Source organism: Phyllostomus discolor, chromosome 11 (assembly GCF_004126475.2).
Source record: "Phyllostomus discolor isolate MPI-MPIP mPhyDis1 chromosome 11, mPhyDis1.pri.v3, whole genome shotgun sequence".
In the NCBI taxonomy this organism is placed as follows: Eukaryota; Metazoa; Chordata; class Mammalia; order Chiroptera; family Phyllostomidae; genus Phyllostomus; species Phyllostomus discolor.
Window position 1 is genome coordinate 87,803,959 of NC_040913.2, and position 19,343 is coordinate 87,823,301.

At 46.9% G+C, this 19,343-nt stretch overlaps 1 protein-coding gene across 4 annotated transcripts in view; it reads right to left on the bottom strand.

The window, feature by feature from the left end:
• The window catches only part of TENM3 (teneurin transmembrane protein 3), a 562,504-nt gene that overhangs the window by 90,219 nt on the left and 452,942 nt on the right, over positions 1 to 19,343 (bottom strand). For all 4 annotated transcript variants that reach the window (XM_028526435.2, XM_036011778.1, XM_036011777.1 and 1 more), the window contains exons 8-12: positions 17,796 to 18,006; positions 17,254 to 17,355; positions 16,878 to 17,072; positions 15,573 to 15,773; positions 9,692 to 9,877 (exon numbers count right to left, since the gene is read on the bottom strand). In XM_028526435.2, coding sequence (XP_028382236.1) covers positions 9,692 to 9,877; positions 15,573 to 15,773; positions 16,878 to 17,072; positions 17,254 to 17,355; positions 17,796 to 18,006 — 895 coding nt within the window. The remainder of the gene's footprint in view (positions 1 to 9,691; positions 9,878 to 15,572; positions 15,774 to 16,877; positions 17,073 to 17,253; positions 17,356 to 17,795; positions 18,007 to 19,343) is intronic.

Below are 19,343 nucleotides of genomic sequence, written 5' to 3' on the forward strand. Positions count from 1 at the left end.
AATGATACAACTGCCTCTGACATTCACCTTGGTGGCCCTGTGGCGGGGACTCGAACTCTCACTCAGCTTGAGGCAGCCGCCTCTCTTTGCCACCGTCAATAGCGAGTGTTGTTCATGCCAACGCTTATGGCCACTCTTAGGGGTGAAAAAATGATGCCCGGGGAAAAGAATCCTCAAAAGGATGACGGTACATTTGTCAAGAAATTCCTGGGAACATCCCTTGTACTGACGGTCACAGGTGAATCAGGTGCAAAAGTCGTGTGAGGATCTGAAACCAGACATCCTGGAGTTTCTGTCTGATTTGAGGATGTAATTCTGATGGGGCTCTCGAGACGTGCTGTGACTCCTACAGGCAGGTCTACAAGACACGGGAGGGCGGGGGTGGGAAGCTACAGAGTTAAAGCCGGAAGGTGCCTCCCATTTAGGGCTGGGGGAGACTCCAAACTAACAGCAACTCTGAGGCTTTGTAGGGTCTGGTTGTCAAAGTGGAACTTAAGAGTGATGTGAAAGCTTTGACATGTCATTTTTCAGAAGAAAATAGGAAAGAAACGGAGTCAACCTTCCTAAAGTTTCAAACATAGACCACGAGATTAATTTCTGGTGGCTGGTTACCCTTTTACTCAGCAGCCTGCCGAATGCCGAGTGAGAGACTGGTGTAGCTCACAGGGCAGACCTGCCCTTGCTCGCCACGCCTGCGCCACGAAACCCATCGCAGCACACTCGTCCTTTCGCTCCGAAACTGGTACCTGCGAAGAAAACCCAACGAAGACAAAAGAGCAACGCAGTGAGGAGGAAAACCCTCTTGAAGGACGCGTGAATGACAACAGCAAAACAGCCGGCTAGCTCCCGTGTCTGCAAGCAACACACCGGCCATTACCCAAGCACTTCTTCGCCAAAACGAAGCAAAATGAAATGCGCTTAAGATGCCGAGGGAAAATAGACATTATCTCTGTTTCAGAAACACTGGAGCTGAGCGGAGAGGATGCCGACGACCCAACAACGCAGGGTCCCCTCCCGCATTCGGAAAGGTCAGAGAAACAGGGTTTGCATTTTCAGAGGAGATTACATAGCCTCGTTGGGGAAAAAAATATCAATTCCGAGGGGATTACAGAGGATCGAGTACTGTATATAAAACTGTTAACTGAATAAATTAGACGCCCACGAAACGAGTAACATGGAGGGGCCCCAGAGGGATCCTACTGTCTCAAAGGACGGCACAGACATCCGAACATCAGCCCGGTGTCCAAACACGGGCGACTCCGCAGCCTCCCAAGGGGCTGTCCACGGTGCTCTGAGGGATCGCCGTCCTCTCTGTCACACAGAATTACGCACAGCGCCGGCGCTGCAGAGCAGCGAGGATCAGAGGAAGTTCTTGTTCTTGCACACTTTCACGACAGGCTCTGCGGCCTTGTCTGGATCGTCACTGCCAACCAGGTCAGCGTGTTCCTCCCCTCAGTGCCGTGGTGGCCTCTGCTTGCTGGTGACCCAGCCTCCACCGTGCACAACAGAGCATGAGGCACGGGCCCCTCCGCCAGGGTGTCGGGAAGTGGTACCCGGCATGCGCTCCTGGTTTTCTGTTGGCTAATTCCTCTGCACAGAGACTAGACCCAGTAGGTTGAGAATCAGCCACAGTTGCCTTTTTATTCATTTCATTCACGGTCCATAATGTCTACATGGTGTTGACTTGGAGCCAGAGACTGTTGTAAGGGCTCTTCCCAGGGTGGAGGGCATTTCAGGTGGGTGCCATTTTCACCCCCACTTTAGAGATAAGGAAATGGAGGCCCAGACGGCTTAAGCTTAAAGCTTAAGCGGTTTTCCCAAGATCACACACACAGCTCTCAGGTGACAGGGCTGGGCACAGAGGTGGGTCAGGTTTGTGGGGTGTGACATTATCTAACTAGGGAGGCTCTCTTTAAAGGAAAAGAATACCAACTAAGGGAGATGAAATTAGGTATACAAAAGTAACTATTTAGAAGGAGACAAAAAAACACAGTATAATTTTAAGCTGATAAATACCATAAATATTAGAAAGATTGCATAATGTTTTAATTAAGTGCCTGGCCCAGCTCTAATAAAAAAGTTTTCCTATTGTTTTTGGACTATATTGACTCTCTGCCACTTTATAAGACAATGGTTTTGTGGCATATTCTCTGTGGAGAGAACAGAAAAACAATTCAGGCTTAATTCAATGTGGTCGTTTGATATGGTTTTCACTATGGATAGTTTAGAAAAGTTTCATTTGGCCTCAAAATGTGTGATCAGTAATGTCATGTAAACTTTTGGCATTACTGTCAAATTTGGGGAGACTTTTGAAATTGCCCAGTAAAGTCATCTTACATACCCTTTGAATTGATGCCGTTCATTCCTAACCACTTGTTGTGAAGTCCTTGAGCAGAATGGTATGAGTTTCTGTTATTGTGAATAGCAGCACTTCGTGAACGAGCAGGAACCCTTTCCCGCCAGGGTCACACGACTGACTCAGTGAGTCACTGGGGTGCGTATCGGGTGTGGCTTCACACCCTGATGCACTCAAGGTTGCAGAAACACTACAAGCTTGTGCCCCCCAAATGTAGGAATTTCGACAGATTCCTCAAAAATGTTCACCAAAAATATGGCCAGTTTATAAGTCTTTAGTTTCCATAGTCAGGCATCCTGGCAGGAGACCACTTCTGCTTTGATCCGGCATTTTACAACGTATGTGACGACAAGAAGAATTTTCTATGGATGTACTCCTGTCCCACACATTTCAGGCACTCTGTCTCCTCTCCTAGCGATTTCCTTCTTGAGCGGGGCGCTGCGGGGCCACTCACACCCTCCTGTGCTCTCTGACCTGGGCGTCGTGTCGTGAGGTGGGTCAGAGGGTGGGAAGGACGTTCGTGGGTGGCTGGCAGTAACAGCCACAGACAGCGATGACTTCACACCTCATGAATACACCCAATTAAATCACCACGAAATGAACCCCAGCTCGAACTCGCATTGGCTGCATCCTCCAAGTGCCAGTCACTCGGCAGCCATCCAACGCCCAGGGAAAGGGTGACGGAAAGAAACTCGGAGCAGAAGGAGACAAAGGTCTCCACCGATGTGCCAGTGTTGCACGAATGTACGACCACATACACCCACGGTTCCCCTGCAAGATCTGCAGGGGGCGCTGTGCCAGTGCGGGAGCCCGAAGCCCAATCCTCACCGGTTTCACAGAAAACACACCAGCAGCCCAGCAGGGCCCCAGGCAGGGGGCGCTAGACACCCCACTCTTCCTTGTAAAGCCAGTCCCACAGCCATGAAGCCAAGTATCCCCAGGGTGACCACTAGCAGGTGTAACGTGCTACCCTAGACCCAGTCGGTAAGGGGAACTATAAAGTTTGAACAGAGATGTAAAAAGACAGATTTAGAATTTCCATATTCTATATTATTATGAATATGATCGCCAACTTGGGAACTCACAAAAATGGCAAAGAATATAATTTTTGCCCTCTAAGTAAAGCATATACCAGTGTCATTTTTTTCAAAATGGTCACCCATTCTAAAAAGTTTAACAACTAAAACACTACCCTTTCACCATCTTCCTGAAAATAAAAAAAAAGAATTAGAACAACAAACCTAAGTTGCCCACCCTGGTGTAGTTTTGATTTTTCTTTCATCTCACACTGTTTTGTAGAAAACTCCCCAACTGTGTGTATTTCATTTTCAATTTATAATCGCCAGCATCCCAAAGCCCAGAGCGACCATGGTATTTAATAGCGGTACGCTGCGTGCTGTCTGTCTGCGTTCTGTGTGAACAGACAAAGCATGTCTTTGTCATCATTAATGATCTTTCTCCCGATGTACTAAAGAATTAGAATAAAAACAAATAGCTAGTCTTTTGCAGCTTAAAGGAATTAGGATTTCCCTTAGGCCACATTTCCATTTGAATTGCCTAAAAGTGCATGAAAATCAATGTAGCTCAATAAACAGCGCTGTGTTGGAGACATTGCGAGAAGAAAAATACCACAATAGACTCTACCTTTTGCTCATCAGCACGATTTTACACAGCAGCTCTTATCTCCAACGCCAACAGACAGGGGTGTGCAAAAGTAGGGTTACAGTTGTGAGTACGAGAAAGTTTATTCTTGTCTTATTTGTTGCATTATTTTCCATATGAACAACTGGAAACCTCCTTTTGCCCACCCCTGTATTCAAGTCTTATTAAGTCATATGCATTCTGAGACTAGGTTACAGTTTTGAGCCATGTTATGAAAATTTCAGAACTATTTAAGCAAATTTGTTGGACAGAAACTTTATTTTTATTTAAACTTCAGCACCCCAAACCTTGTTTGGGTTGCCACCTGCTCATTCAATACTTAACAACAAATGAGAAACTCTAACTCACCGAACACTATTTGCTGGGTACTTTAATAAGTGGTTTACATGGTAGGATTTCATTTAAGTGTAACAACCCTATGAGACACATAATAATCATATACGGGGAAGCATACGTGGAGAGGTCAGATGACTTACCAAGGTCACACACTATGTAAATGGTTCGGCAGGAATTCAAATTCCAAAAGCTCTTAAAACAGTAGACTATTCTGCTTCAAAATCTCATAGGACAGGTATTATTATAGCCATTTTACTTTTGGAAAAAAGCCAACTGCAGTTAAAAATAGTTAAAATACAAATTATAGTGAATAAATCACAGAACTGAAACATATCTTTTTTTTTAAATCTCAAAGCCCATACTCTTCTCTCCCTAGTTTGTTATGCTGACTTTCCTAAGAAGTCGTATTCAAACATCACAGGTGAGATGATCAATAATTGCTTCACAGATAAAGACATGAATAAATTATCAAACGAAAAGTAACTGAGACATGCAAATGCCACAGGAAAAATAAAAATAAAAATTGAAGGGAGCTGAGAATAACAAGGGAACCCCATGCTTAAATCTAGTAATTTTCCAAGGAAAGCAGAAGTTATCAATAAATTCAAAAGTTACCAGAGACCTCCAGGAGTCCTTCAGGCGGGAATACTACTCAAGAGAACGAATGGATGGGAAGAATTTAACAAACACTCCCCTTCTGAAGACTCCACAAACTGACAAAAGAAATAAACACAACCCTCGGCGTTTCACACCTAAGTAATGACGGTATGGCTAAAGCTTATTGGAGGGCAGAAGCAAACACTTCTTTGGGATCTTGATCCAGGATTTAAATGTTTTCCAACCTCAGGGTCTTCATTACATCTAAGCAACATTTAAACAAGGACACCCATTTTCTCCGTTCCCCTGTGGGGGAAGGGAAGATGCCAATCAGCCTCCGGAGGACGCTTTCTCCCTCAGCAGACATGTGAGCCCTGCACCTTCCTAACCACCCTTCCCCCTAGGTAGGTAACAATCCAATCTTCACCCTTCCTCCGCCTTCAGGCTCAAAATGTGGCACTTAGGATTTATCATCGCCCAGGATGTTTAGTTAGCAGTTCACTTGAAAACTATGGATTCTGCCTACCAACATCGGCTCAGCAGAGGCTGGCATGACATTTGCATTGCTTCTATGGGCAATTAAATCCAGCAACAGGCCAATCAGATAGCAGTTCTCACCTCTTGGCCAATCAGATAGTAGTCTTCTCCTCTCAGCCAATCAGATAGCAGTTTCCCCCTCTCAGCCAATCAGATAACAGTTTTCACTTCTTGGCCAATTAGATAGTTTTCCCCTCTCAGCCAATCAGATAGCAATTTTCCCCTCTTGGCCAATCAGATAGCAGTTTTCCCCTCTTTTCTGAAAGAAGAAGAAAAGAGAGCCAAACCGACTGACTGAGTTGCCTTTATAGGGTCATAGTTCTCATTCTGGTTCAATACACTGACAGTGAACTTACTGACTTAGGCCAAGACAAGTATCACCCAGTTCACGTATTTGACCCTGAAGCACCTCAACTCTCTCACTACAGAACGGTTTAAGCTCTTAAAATACAGAGACAGCCATATACCACTCCAATGGTATCAGCTATTATTTATAAACCACTTAATTACATTAAATGCTTTTTTAACTTGCTTCTGGATCCTCTAAATATTTTTACATATTTCCTATCCATGACAAGCAAATGATAATCATTTGACCCTTTTATGGGAAGGTCACATACAAAGATGATACCACTTGGTAGCTGAGCATCTGTAACAGTGCGAGCACTATTGAACTATGTCCGCAGTAATTGCTGGTGAGTATCTGATGTGGCTCAATCATGTGACTTCTCTTTATTTATGAAAGGGTCCGACAATCACGAATGCTTCAGGAGGAGGAAGGGAGAGGAGATATTTATTTTAGTTGAAATAGTGCTGAAAGTAGGTTTCCCCACGTTTCCTCTTCCATCTGCAAACATCACTAGTGGAAGTCTGACCCAGGGAAGGGAAAAAAACTTGGGAGAATGAACCTGTGGATGAACGAGTCTAAAATTCCCTGAACACGTGATTCACACCGAGAGGGAAATCTGAACACATTAATAAAAATATCGGGATGGAATCCTTTCAGGTGGACAGTGTGTTCAGTAAGGACTCTAAATCCACAACCGATCTTACTATCAAAAATGCCTATGGTTTTGTGAAAGCATGAACGGTTACGAAGACAGCGAGATGACTGATGAAGAATATCCTTCGCTTTCTATGGGGAACTTCTGTTGGCTTCTAACTGTTTAATTTCTCCTTTATCCCTCTTTCAATTAACCTCGCTGTTTGTATTCAATGAGATGGCACATAATATGGAAAAAGGGAAAAAAATCGCGCTGATTTATGGGTGTTCTTTCATAAGGTGGCAGCTCCTTCAGCCGGATGCCCAAGTGCTGAAATGGAAAGGAAGTGAGCAGCGCACTAACTCTCTGGAAAGAGGAAGCGCGCCGTCCTGGCCTGGGCTGTTCAATCAGCGGCTCGCAAAGGCCACTCTTAACCTGGCCCCTCAGGCATCACTGTGGGCAGATACAGAGGGAGTGAGGAGACGGGGGAAATCCAGGGGGATCTTTGTGTGCCAAAATTTGGGGCAATCATTCTAACAGTAAAAAAAAAAAAGAGCAAAACAATGATTTAAAGGCTCTCCACATCTTTTAAAAGGTTCACTTCTAGGGTTTATTTCTAAATAAAGCAGGCCCTTTCTTTCCACGTTGTTACTCATATGGGCTACAAAAGCCACAAAATAAAATGCAACAGTAGAGATGGAATTGTTAACTACCGCAGCAAGATATATGATATCATAAGAAAAGTCCCGTTTGTTGCCAGACAACTGAGAAGTTGTTCAAGATCAGCTCAGCGCTGAGAAACTAACCATTTAATATTGCCGAGGTCAGTGAGAACAACAGAATGATTTAATAACTGTTGGTTGGCAAGTTAAAACTGGCTGTGAACTTTATAGTACACGTCCTGTTTTTCTAAACTAGATACACACGTGTTTGTTGTCCTTCCTAGGATACACGTGGTCAAATATGTGACGCTCCCCCACCCCCAAGCCAGAATCTGTGCACTTCTGATGCGTGTGGGGGTGGTGGGGATCAGCAGCCTCGTCCCTGCCCTCCGCTGGGATGTGGGCATTCTGGGACTTGCCATGGACCTGCTCGGTCACAGGGGTATTACGCTGTCCTCTGGGCATCCCTAGAAAGATTTACAAACTGTGGCTGGTTGTCAGCTTTTCTCGGCCTTTCTGTAGTTCACAGAACAACGGGCGGCCGATGGCCTGCAAAGCCCCCCTGAGAGAGTAGAGGAGGGGGCGCCACACAAGATCGTGGGCAGGAGCGCCCTGGGGGTGCCGTGCATGCGTGCACGTGCCATCGACCTCAGCAGAACAACACGTTTGCCCGGGGGTTAAGCTCACACGCAGCAAGGGAGACCCTGAGGATGCCGCCCAGGTGAGAGGTCACAATCTTTAGAGGTTTGCAGGGCTGGCATCTGTGAAGCTGGGCCTTCCCCGCCCTGATGAAGCTGATTTGCCCTCCTGAAGCCTTTGACACCTGTTTTCCTTTGGAGAGTCTGGAATCTGGGTGGTTTGGTTGTGGCTGACAGAGGCCACGCCTCTGAGCAGCCTTAATAAGAACCGTTAACTCAGAGTCTCCACGGGGCTCCCCCGGGCAGAAACACGGCACAGGTGTCCATGCCTGTCATTGCTGGGGCAAGGCGTGATGCGTGTGACCGCTTCTGGGGCAGAAGGACGGCATGGGAGGCCTGTGCACGGGCTTCTCCCGACACCAACTGCTGGCCTTTGTCCCTGTCTGGGCCACGAAGGCCATGAGCACAACCCCCCTGGGTCCTGCGGGTCTGGCTAGTGGGTCACCACACGTGGGGGTGGCAGTGCGACCCTTGAAACAAATGTCGGTAAGATCGGAAGGGGCCTGATGACGCTTTACAAAGACACAATTACGACAATGACGTATGTGATTTCAGTTTGCCCTTGAAAGAACGCCTGGCTAACCGGCTCCTGTAAGTAAAAAAAAATGTGAAGTACGTAATACTTACAGATGCATTAGAAGAAGAAAACTTTTAAGATACCAAGACTTCCCCACAAAACTTTATCAAATTTTATCCTACGGACACAAAATAATGTGAAGAAATGCCGTGCCCCAAATTATGAAATTTTTGTAGGGCTGCGCCTTTTATAATTCATAGTGTACACTTTCACTAAAGTGAGGCAGAAATGAATTACAGGTGACCTTAAACAAGGCATGGCCTGGGACGATGACTTCTAAAGTTGAAAATCCGCATGTAACTCTTTGACTCCCTAGAAACCTAAGTTGTCCCTCTGTATCCACGGAGGACTGGCTCCGGGGCTCCCCACGGACACCCAGCTCTTCCGATGCTCGGGCCCCCTGAGGAAGGCCCTACAGCAGTGCGTGCATCGGGCCCTCGGCCTCCGCAGACTGCCAGCTGTGGCTGGAACACAGGGGAGGTACTCACTGGGAAAAAGCCAGTTACCTGCCCGGTTCCATCCCGTGTTGTTCAAGGGTTGGCACTGAGTACCTAGAACATGTGGTACTGTGACACCAACTAGTGTGAAGACGCGTGATTCTGGAATCCACAGAAACCCAAGAGGCCGCACACTCAGACTGTTTTAAAAATAAAAAAAATATTTTGTTGTTATGCAATGGCAATATAGAACACTGGAAAGGAATGTTCAAGGAAAGCTCATTTGTAAGTAAGAACTGAAATCATCTTTACGTCCACCCATTCGCGTGGCCGTCACAGAAAACAGCGAATAAAAAGTTCTTAAACTCCATACCCACGACAGCTGTTCTAAGAAGAGCTAGGGTCCCATTGTAAAATGACAATACTAAAAAATACTTCCTGTTTAATAAAAGTGAGTAAAATTAGTGGGAAGACACGAGCGGTTCTTTCTTTCTGCAATTTGAAAAAAATTGTAAGAGTTTAACAATGTTTTGGGGTGACACCGGCTGATAAAAGCGCACGGGTTTCCAGCGCACAACTCGACGACACACCGTCTGTACACTACATCGTGCGTTCACCTCCCCAAGTCGAATCTCCTTCTCCCGCCATCTGTTCGACCCCCTTTGCCTTTTTACCACCCCCCCGGCCCCCCCCCTCTGGTCCCCACCGTGCTGTGCCCTGTGCCTGCGAGTGTGTGTGTGTGAGCGCGTTCCTCGTCTGGTGCTTTCCGAAGTGGAAAACCAGCCAACACTGCGCTCTCGCGTGGCGCGCTGCGGCGCGGGGCGGGGCGGGGCGCGGCCGGCCTACCGATGGTGCAGTGCTCGCCGTTCCAGCCCTGGCTGCATTCGCACTTGCCGTCCTTGCAGGTCCCGTGCTCCGCACAGCGCGGGTGGCAGGCCCTCTGGCTGCACGCCGGGCCGGTCCAGCCCTCCTCGCAGCGACACGTGCCGCCCATGCACACGCCGTGCGAGCCGCAGTCCACGGAGCATATCTCTGCGCGGAGGAAGGGAAGGGAAGGGGGGAGGGGAGGGGCGGGAGAGAAGAGCAGCAGGCCGTGAGAAGGGGCACAGACCCTCTGAGCTGCACCCGAAACTCCGGTGTGCGAGGGTGCAGAACACAATCACCGAAAAGAAGTCCCAAGTATGCATATACCGAGTAAATTTCAGTGTCTACTCCTCAGAGTAGGAATGGTGGAGGTTCACTTTTTAAAATTCATCCTTGAATTTTATATGCTGCCATGATTGTGCATACAACACACGTGGAAATTTTGTTATAACTTCCTATATTCTACACACGTGTGTATACACGCAAGCCCACTGGCTGCTAACGAACGGAACATGATGCAGAACGAGAGGAAAACACACATGCACACGCATGTCTCCGAGAGCATCTTTCGGCAGCCAAGAACACATGCACACGTGTGTGTTACTGCATCCCATTAATATTAATTAATGAATTAGCTCAGTGTCTACGCAGGCATCTAACAGTAGTTGGCTTACACCCCTACAGAAGAAAAAATTGAAAAGGTATTCTTTCTAATCCTCGAGTTTAAAATTTCAGAACATTCAGAAACTTTCATTAAACGGAGTTTAGTACAGTATGCGCTGTAGCGTGCTTCTGGAACACAGGCATGCTGGGTACATGACGCAATTGTGACCTTCCTGTTTGGTGAATTTGTGCCGTTGACAGGTCCAAGTTGCCAAGCAAAACCATGGTGGACCAGGTTAGTCCACATAACTACTGACTGTGTCGTTTGCAAAACGAGCTTTTCATTTACTAGAATTACTGAAGGCAGCCCAAGTGACCCAAGGACTCTAAAACCTATGGGTTAGGTCTTCAAAAAGAATTCAGGCATCAGAAGTAATTTTTTTTTTTACTTAAAAAGCTTGCTTTGACTAGACCCAGTGAAGGGAGAGTCAAAGAGTGACAAGTCAGAAGGTTATTTTAGCTTTGACTCTCTAAAGTTAAATAAAACTAACTTTTGCTTTTTTGTAAGATTGCAAGACTGCTGTTTAGCTTGGGTTTTCTTGCAACAAAGATGCCAGACACTAAAACCCTGAAGTCATCTCGAACAAACAGAACACGGACGATACAGCCTTACTTTTAAGTTAAAAAAAAAATGGCAACGGCGTATGTAGTCACGTGCTCCTGGTCTCCCCCTTCCTCGCCCAAATCGCATTCCTCAGACTCCATCATTCTCTGTCTCCGAGTGCTGCGGAATTTTACTTGCCCCGCCAAGGCTCTGTGAGAGCTGTGACATTTCTGGTAAACAACAGCCGGGACTCCTAAGTGGAAGAGAGTGGGACCGGTTTTTGCGTGCCACATTTTCGGTCTCGTTTGAATTAAATTTTTGATTAAGAGATCTAAGACGGTGTGATTAACTTCAGGGGCGCGGAACGTCGGTGGGCTCCAGGAGGGAGAGGTTTCTTTCCAAGGCACCCTTTTCACTCAATCGAATCAATTTTTCATTAGGGCGAAGGTGTTTATCAGCGTGCAGCACACTAGCTTTGAGCAAGGTGCGTCGATCTTTGTAATGAACTTATTAATTAGAGTTAATTTAATTGAAGTGTAATTGAAGGGCTAATTAATGGGCAAACTGCGGATGAAGATAGAGGGAACTTCTGTGGCTCTCCAACCTATAAACTTTCTGCGGGGAGCAACGCATTTCTTCTCTCTCAGCAGCTCAACCAGGTGTTTCTTCGGGTGTGGAATCTGCTCTCTCATTGAACTTAGGTTATCTGGGGGTCCTTTCCACACCAACAGAAGAGGCAGCCGGTGAAGTGTTGTGCTTTAGGATTCGGTAAATAATTCAGAATGACACTGCTACTACTACACTTGAAGCCACACCGGCAAAGGAGCAACGTCTTTGTAACTTCGAATGAGAACTGTGCAATATGGGGATGAACCTGAGGCACCTGAATCCTGATATTTTCACAGGATGTATGTATGCACATTTGAGGTTGTTTGTAACAATTCTAAGTAAGTTTTCTGACTTTTTTTTTGCAGCTAACAGCAAAGTTTATTCAGTGCTTATGTTCCTCTAGAAAAGAGTACTATACATTCTTGGGAATTTAATATATGTTAAGTTTCTGCTTTGCCTTGGAGATAAAAGACAAATAGGATGAAGTTGTTTTGTATTCAGGTAATAAGATTTTCCAATAAAAAAATTACATCAGTAGAAAAATTAGCCTAAATACATAAAATAATGATGCATGATTGTGGCAGCCAAATTAATATTTTTATTAACATTTATATCTTTTTTGCTGTTCATAGCAATGTCACTCTAAAGAAGACTGAATTGTCTTTTGAGTTACTTAATATATGTTACAAATCATCCTTTATAAAATAATTCAGGTAATATTAAATAACTTTATATGAAACAAAAAAGGGGCTATTTTGCTACTCCTCTCTTCCTTGTGTAATTGTCGGAAACAAATTAGCATGGCAATATTTCAAACAAGTGCTACTTGATAACTAGGATTATTGAGCGTATTTTGTAGCTGGAGGCAGCAAGGACTTGAACTAAACGCTTTACTATGCCAGTGATTATATCTATTAATTTAAGTGGATATCTTCGTGGGATCCATTTTTAGTATAAAAGCTGGCAATGTAAATAGAAGCTCAATGGAAATAACTAAATGCCTATTTTGATTCTTGTAATTATAGAATATAATTCGAGGAAAGGAGGACAAAACAAGTTAAAGAGGCATTATTTAAAATAATGCCGTGCCCCATGCTTGGTGAGTGCTGGTTGGTGAGGATTTCCGGACCCTTTCGTGAGACCTTCCGGGCTGTCTGCACCCCAGCCCCCAGCGTGGGTTTTTACTCTTATCTGCCCCGGATGTTATCTGCTTAGCAGCCCTGCAGTTCCTACTCAAGTTTCTCTTTTCTTTGAGCTTCTCCTCCTCCTCCACTTTCCCTTTTCTTCCTTCTCCTTCTTCCTCTTTGTTTTTTTTTTTTTTTTTTTTTTTTTGTGGTATCTACTTTTGCTCAGGTGGTCTGAGCATCCAAGCAGAACTGTCCTCCTCTGTTTCTCCCCCACCTCCCCACGGCCGCCAGGACATCCTGCCCCCCCACCCCCCACGAGCCCCGCCCCTCTCCAGCTTCTTCGCTCCACGCAGAGACAGTCGCATTAATGCCCATCTCCCTCGCCGCAGACTTGCAGCTCTTCTCACCGAGACTCCTACTCTGTTTTCTTAGCAAGTTCGGTCTATTTTTGCTTCAAACTGTCCCTTGGCTCTCTCCTCGCCATTTCCGCTACCTCCAAACTAGTCCATGCGCTCAGCACCGCGGCCCTCTGGGAGGGCGCTCCCGCGCGCCTTCCAGCCGCCCGCGTCTCCCCGCTCCTGCTCCGCCACCGCGCACGTCTGCTCAGCATCCTCCAACATTATTCTCGTCCTACCAGTGGGGGCGCATCTTTACTGCTAGTCAATGCTCCCTGACCTACAGTCCAGGGGTGTCCAACCTCCTGGCCTCTCTGCGCCACGCGGGAAGAAGAGGAGTTGCCTTGGGCCACGCATCAAAGGCGCTGTGGCACGTAATCACACACAAAAAACCTCATAAGGTTTTAAGTAAATTTACGGTTTTGTGATGGGCCGCATTTGCAGCCATTCTGGATTGCATGCAGCCTACGGGCCGCAGGTTGGACACCAAACTGCATCTCCCATACTTGGGCCCAGACTAATTTTTACCTCCAATTACACGGTCTTCAGTGTCCCGCGTGTATGGATCTTCTCACGGTTGGATCTTTGCTAATAGTAGTAGTGGTGCTGGGAGCTACGTTTAGACTGTATCACGAGCTCAGCCCTGTACTAAGTACTTCATAGGGCACTAATTCAAGTGGTTCCCATGGCATCTCTGAGGAATGTCTTATCATTAAATCCATCTTACAGGTGAGTAAACTGAAGTGTATAGTAATTGGCCAGAGGTTTCTATAGAGGCTGGATATAAACCCAAGTATCTGATTTCAGAATTCAAGCCCTCGAGTACTTTCTAATATTCTTCTCAAATCAAAAAACATTCTTCCCCACCCCTACACTAACTACAATCTTTAAAAGAAGGCAGGAAATGTTAATAAAAGTCTCTTTGAGAACTTCCTTTTTTAAAAAAAATAATCTATTGTAGTTTTCCCCAGTTCCTATTTAGCCTTTGAGAACTTCCCATGGGCACCAAGGCAGGATCATTCCCCTGGATGTTGATTGAATTTAGCATAGTTTTCCATATAAAACTCAATAACATGTTAAACTAGAAGATACTGGATTCGAAGTATTTCATGAGTATTCCTCTTATCTCCCCAATCACACTGTCATTTTCTTGACTAGAACAGCTTCTTTTCAAACCGCGTGACTCATGAGTGGGCCATGAATGTAATGCATGGGTTGCAACCAGAATTAAAACAAAAAAAAGAATAGCCCTGGCTGGCATAGCTCAGTGGATTGAGCGCGGGCTGCAAACCAAAGTGTCGCAGGTTCGATTCCCAGTTAGGGCACATGCCTGGGTTGCAGGCCATGTCCCCCAGCAACTGCACATTGATGTTTCTCTCTCTCTTTCTCCCTCCCTTCCCTCTCTAAAAATAAATAAGTAAAACCTTTAAAAAAATAGAATGGACCTGTGAAAGAGCATCAGTGTTTATCACTTTGGAAAGCTTTTGTTTCAGTTACGTATGTGCACGAACATGTGTATCAGGTCGCAAGTAAAGGTGGATTTAAGACTGTTGGTCACTAGGTCAAATGCGTGAAAGCCAACCTTCCAGGAGGCAGGAATGACGTCATTCGTTTGTCCCTGTAGGCCTGTCACGAGGCCACGCACACAGCTGGTGCTCAATAACACCCCAGCTGACTACAGTTACCGCCTGCATTTCTGTTATCATCACGTCACACACGCACACCTCATTTTACTGGGCTTCACAGATGTTCCATTTCTTTATGAACGGAAGGCACGATCTTCCACCCGCAAAAAGACCGCAACTCACTTTATCGCGGGGGTCTGGAACCGAACCTGCAATATCTCTGAGATATGCCTGCATGATAATTACACACCCTGTGCCGAACCACTATTTACACCTATTCTCCATATATGTAGATGGCTGACTGGGACCCTGTTTAGTCTAATGTTCTCAGCTAACCTTTGAGAGCGGCTTCTCTGCTCGGAGACTATGTGCTTAGACTCCCGGGCCCCGCACTGGCCCCGAGAGTCGAGAAGACAGGCCGCTTTCCAGGAGCGAGAGGTTATTCTTCACCATGCCACTAAAGAACTCATTTTAATAACAAACTGATTAAACCTGCTTCTTTCCTCTTTATAAAGTGATTTCATTATTTTTAATATTTATTTCTACAAAAAAATCACTTCTTTTTAATCCTCACCTGAGGACATGCTTATGGATGTTAGAGAGAGGGGAAAGTGGGGGGAAGAGATATGGATGTGAGAGAGAAACATCTGGTGGCTGCCTCTTGCACGCCCCAAACCAGGGAGCGAACGGGAAACCCAGGCATGTGTCCTCACCTGGAACCGAACCGGCAACCTTTCAGTCTACGAGATGATGCTCCAACCCGCTGAGCCATACCAGCCAGGGATAAACAATCACTTTAATAAAATCCGTGTCAAATTTAATGGGTGTTCTACACATTGCATCCTAATCTTTAGCTACATGATACCGAGCACTCAAGGCCACTGCGTTTATGAACCTCACCATTGGAGCAGTCCGGGCCAGTCCAGTTAGGGTCACAAGTGCAGGAGCCGCTTTCCTGAAGGTACGTCCCGTGGCCAGAGCACTGGTCCGGACACATGGTCTTCAGGATTTCGCAGTTGCTGCCGCCCCAGCCTGGGCTGCAGTGGCATTCCCCGTGGATGCACACCCCGTGGTTCGAACAGCCGGGGTCCAGGCAGTCAGCTGGGGGAAAGAGCAGAGGCCCGTCCCAAGGTCAAATCCGGGAGATGCCATTCGCAGTACACACAGAACAAAGAGCGAAATCCCCACCCCATTCACAGAAACACGTTGGATACTCAAATATACACCTACCGATTTCCGGAACTTGCTTCTGAAAAATGCAAAGCGTTATACAATGAAGCATTAGGAATCATGCCGTGGGAGTAACTGAGACTTTGGGGGGGCTCTGTGGTTTTCATGAATTGCACACGTGTGCTCTTGAGATTTCAGACCCCGGCTCCCTGCTCTGCCTAACCGGAGAGTAACACGTATTGGCTTTTCTATGGCAGAACCCGATTGGCTGACCTCACCCCCAGCCACTGAGTGCGGACAGCTGTATGGGACCCTCAGACTGTTTGAGAAACGAGCGAGTTGCCTGCTCTCTATCTTTCTTAATTCACTTTAATGTGCTTTCGATGACGAGATTTAATTTAGCCATTGGACTCAATAAAACTTTACACGCGTAGGGTCAGTGGCCTGAAAATTTAATTCCGGGGACTTAATTGTGTTACTTTGTGTGGGCAGATCAATAAAATCAATCTGACTGAAGAACCAATACGGGGCGCCTCTGCTTTTAGAAAAAAAACAATTCAACTGCATTTCACAGTGCAGTGTCTTAACTGTTACCGTCACAGACAGTATGAACAAACCACGATGTCCTTCTTTTTCCACTAGTTATTGTGCTCAACAGTCTGTCTTTCCAGAGATGCCAGAAAGGCCTGATTTCAAAAGCTGGCATCGATATGAAAATCTGTTAAAAAAATAAAACCTTCCCAAACCAGTCCATTGCTGGTTTGAAGGCACAAATGTTAGCTCACTTTCTCAAAGGAAAAAAAAAAAGGAATTATTCACAGGACTGAAAAAGAGTCAGGAGGCCTGGCTCTTGGGTGTCTGTTCTTTATGTGGGCTCACACGCTACTACAACGATGCATCCGCAAGTATGGAAATCAAAACGACTTTCATGAGGAGGCACATAAAAGGTCGGTCTGCCGCCCTGGAGATTACGACTTTAATCTGCTGCTTTCTGCGGAGACGACAATGGACTCCTGTAAACACTGACATGTTTACCTTCCTCACAGTTCTCTCCTTTGTACCCTGAGTGGCAAGCGCAGGAGCCCATGATGCAGATCCCCCGGCCCCCGCACTGCGGGTCGATGCACTGCGTGGTCGGCACGTCGCACTCCGTGCCCTTCCAGCCGCTGAAGCACAGGCAGCGCCCCTTCGAGTACTGCCCGTTGCCGCTGCACAGGACGGGACAGGCGGCTGTGAAATAAAACACGACACCACGTCAGCAGCTGCGGCCTCTGAAAGCAGAGCCGGCGCCGGGGCAAGCCGCCTGCCAGGTCCCCCCTTTCTCTCCCGTCTTGGTCCTTTCCCGGATGGCTCGTGTTTCGGTGGCTTATTTATCAGGGCTTAAGGAAAAGACAATCGGGCTCTCGCATACCTCTGGAACAATCTGGACCCAGAAATCCCGGAAAACAATGGCAAGTTCCAGAAACACACTCTCCATTTCCATGGCAATTCCGGGGGCACTCCACCACAGACTCTGAAGCAAAAAGAGAAAGGACAAACGCTGATTGTGTCGCCTGCCTCTGGCCCAAGGTCAATGCCAAGGTCAACGGTGGCCCTTTGATCACTTTGGCTACACGCTGAAGGAAGTAGGGCTGGCTAGCTCCATCACCAAGACAGGCTCCCTTACCCTCGATTGTTCCAGCAGTGAGTCACGGCACTGCTGGCCCACAGGCAGGCGTGCTCAGGTGTTTGCACAAGGCCCTGTCCCCCCCGCAGAGTTCCAGGTAACCCTTTCTGCCAGGGCCTCACCGTTCGGCACATATTCATAAGCGAACAATCTAAACTACTTCCCACAGCGAGCCTCGGGCTCCACCACCCGAGGCAGCACCAATGTTGGTAGAGACCGTTGCGCTTCCCTTCGCCACCGTGTTGAGGCCGCAGCCCCGCCAGAGGTCCCCGGAAAGCCATTCTTACCTATGACGATGGTGTTGAAAGACACCTGCTCCGCATTTTTCCCGTCGTTGTAAAAGGCCAGGTGCCAGATTCCGGAGTCCAAGTACTGGATGAAGCCGGCCTCGTGGAGGCTGACAGACCGTGCCTGCCGCCCGGCTCTTTCTGACTCCAGAAGGTTCCGCTGCTCCCTGGCGATCAACCTGCTGCCGTCCAGGAGCTCGACGAAGTCGTACTGAGCACGGGGACAAGCGGAAGGGTTTGGTGGTCACAAACAGTACGATCGACTGTGGCTGCCTCCCTCTCTTCTTCCCCCCTTTTCTCCTTTGCTCTAACAAGCACACTGATAAAAAGGAAGCTCTGGTTGACAGGTCTCCACACGTATTTCATTCATCTGACGGACAAACAGCTTGAGGAGCGCAGGCAGTGCGGGGGAACAAATGTAAACCTAGGACACCGCGAACCCAGCAGCCTCTTTCTTCCTTGGGCCACGAGGGACGCTACTACTGTCTAGGGTTCCAGTTAACGCTCACAGAGTCACAACTGCGCTGGCACACCTACTCTGCGCCAGGATGATTTACGACCCTCTGGCAACCCTCCTGGGAAGGCACGGGTATGGGCACTGGACGGAGGAAGCCGGCTGACCCCGGGGGCTGTGACAGGGCCGCACGTTGGACACAGGGCGGAGCTGCGGTGGGTGGGATCTCTGGTGCACGTTGCTCAGAGCTCGGACAGTGTCCTCCGCAACGCTCCCCTGCTCCCTGTGACCTGCCCCGCCCATCCCCAGGTTGTGGGGGAACCCGTGGGGTTTCACGTAGTTACCATTGGATTCCAGACAAATAACAGGGTGCCTTTACGTTGCTGATTAAAAGTCAAAAAAATGAAACAAGAGACGGCTTTGAAGGGACGGAATAATATAAGCATGCCCCATTATTATGTCCTTCATCATTAAACGTCGGTTTTGTTTCGGTGAGATTAATCCTGAACACTGGGTAGCTAGAGTTTAACTGGAGAATTTAAAGATAATCAAAAGCACGTAATGTCATTGGTAATAGTGGGGTAAAATTTTGTAACCAGAGGTAATGCAGTGAATTTGGAAGACATCGCAAAGACTTTCCAACAGAGTTCAAATCCACTTATTAGATAACTTTCTTTTTTTTTTTTAAAGATTTTTAATTTATTTTTAGAGAGGGGAAGGGAGAGAGAGAGGGAGAGAAACATCAATGTGTGGTTGCTTCCCATACACCCCATACTGGGGACCTGGCCTGTAACCGAGGCATGTGACCTGACTGGGAATCGAACCAGTGACCCTTTGGTTTGCAGGCTGGTGCTCAATTCACTGAGCCACACCAGCCAGGGCTAGATAACTTTTTTAAAAGCCGAGTGATTCAGTTTCTCTAGTCTCCTACCTAGTTCCATTTCTTCCTGAGGTGTGTGATGCAAGTATAGTAAAATGCTACACGTATTAATCATTGTTACACAACTATGTGTGTGAGCTATCCATAGTCTACTTTCTGACAGACTCCATAAATGGAATTTCATCAGTGTTCCGTTTTTAAAAAAGGTCAGCAT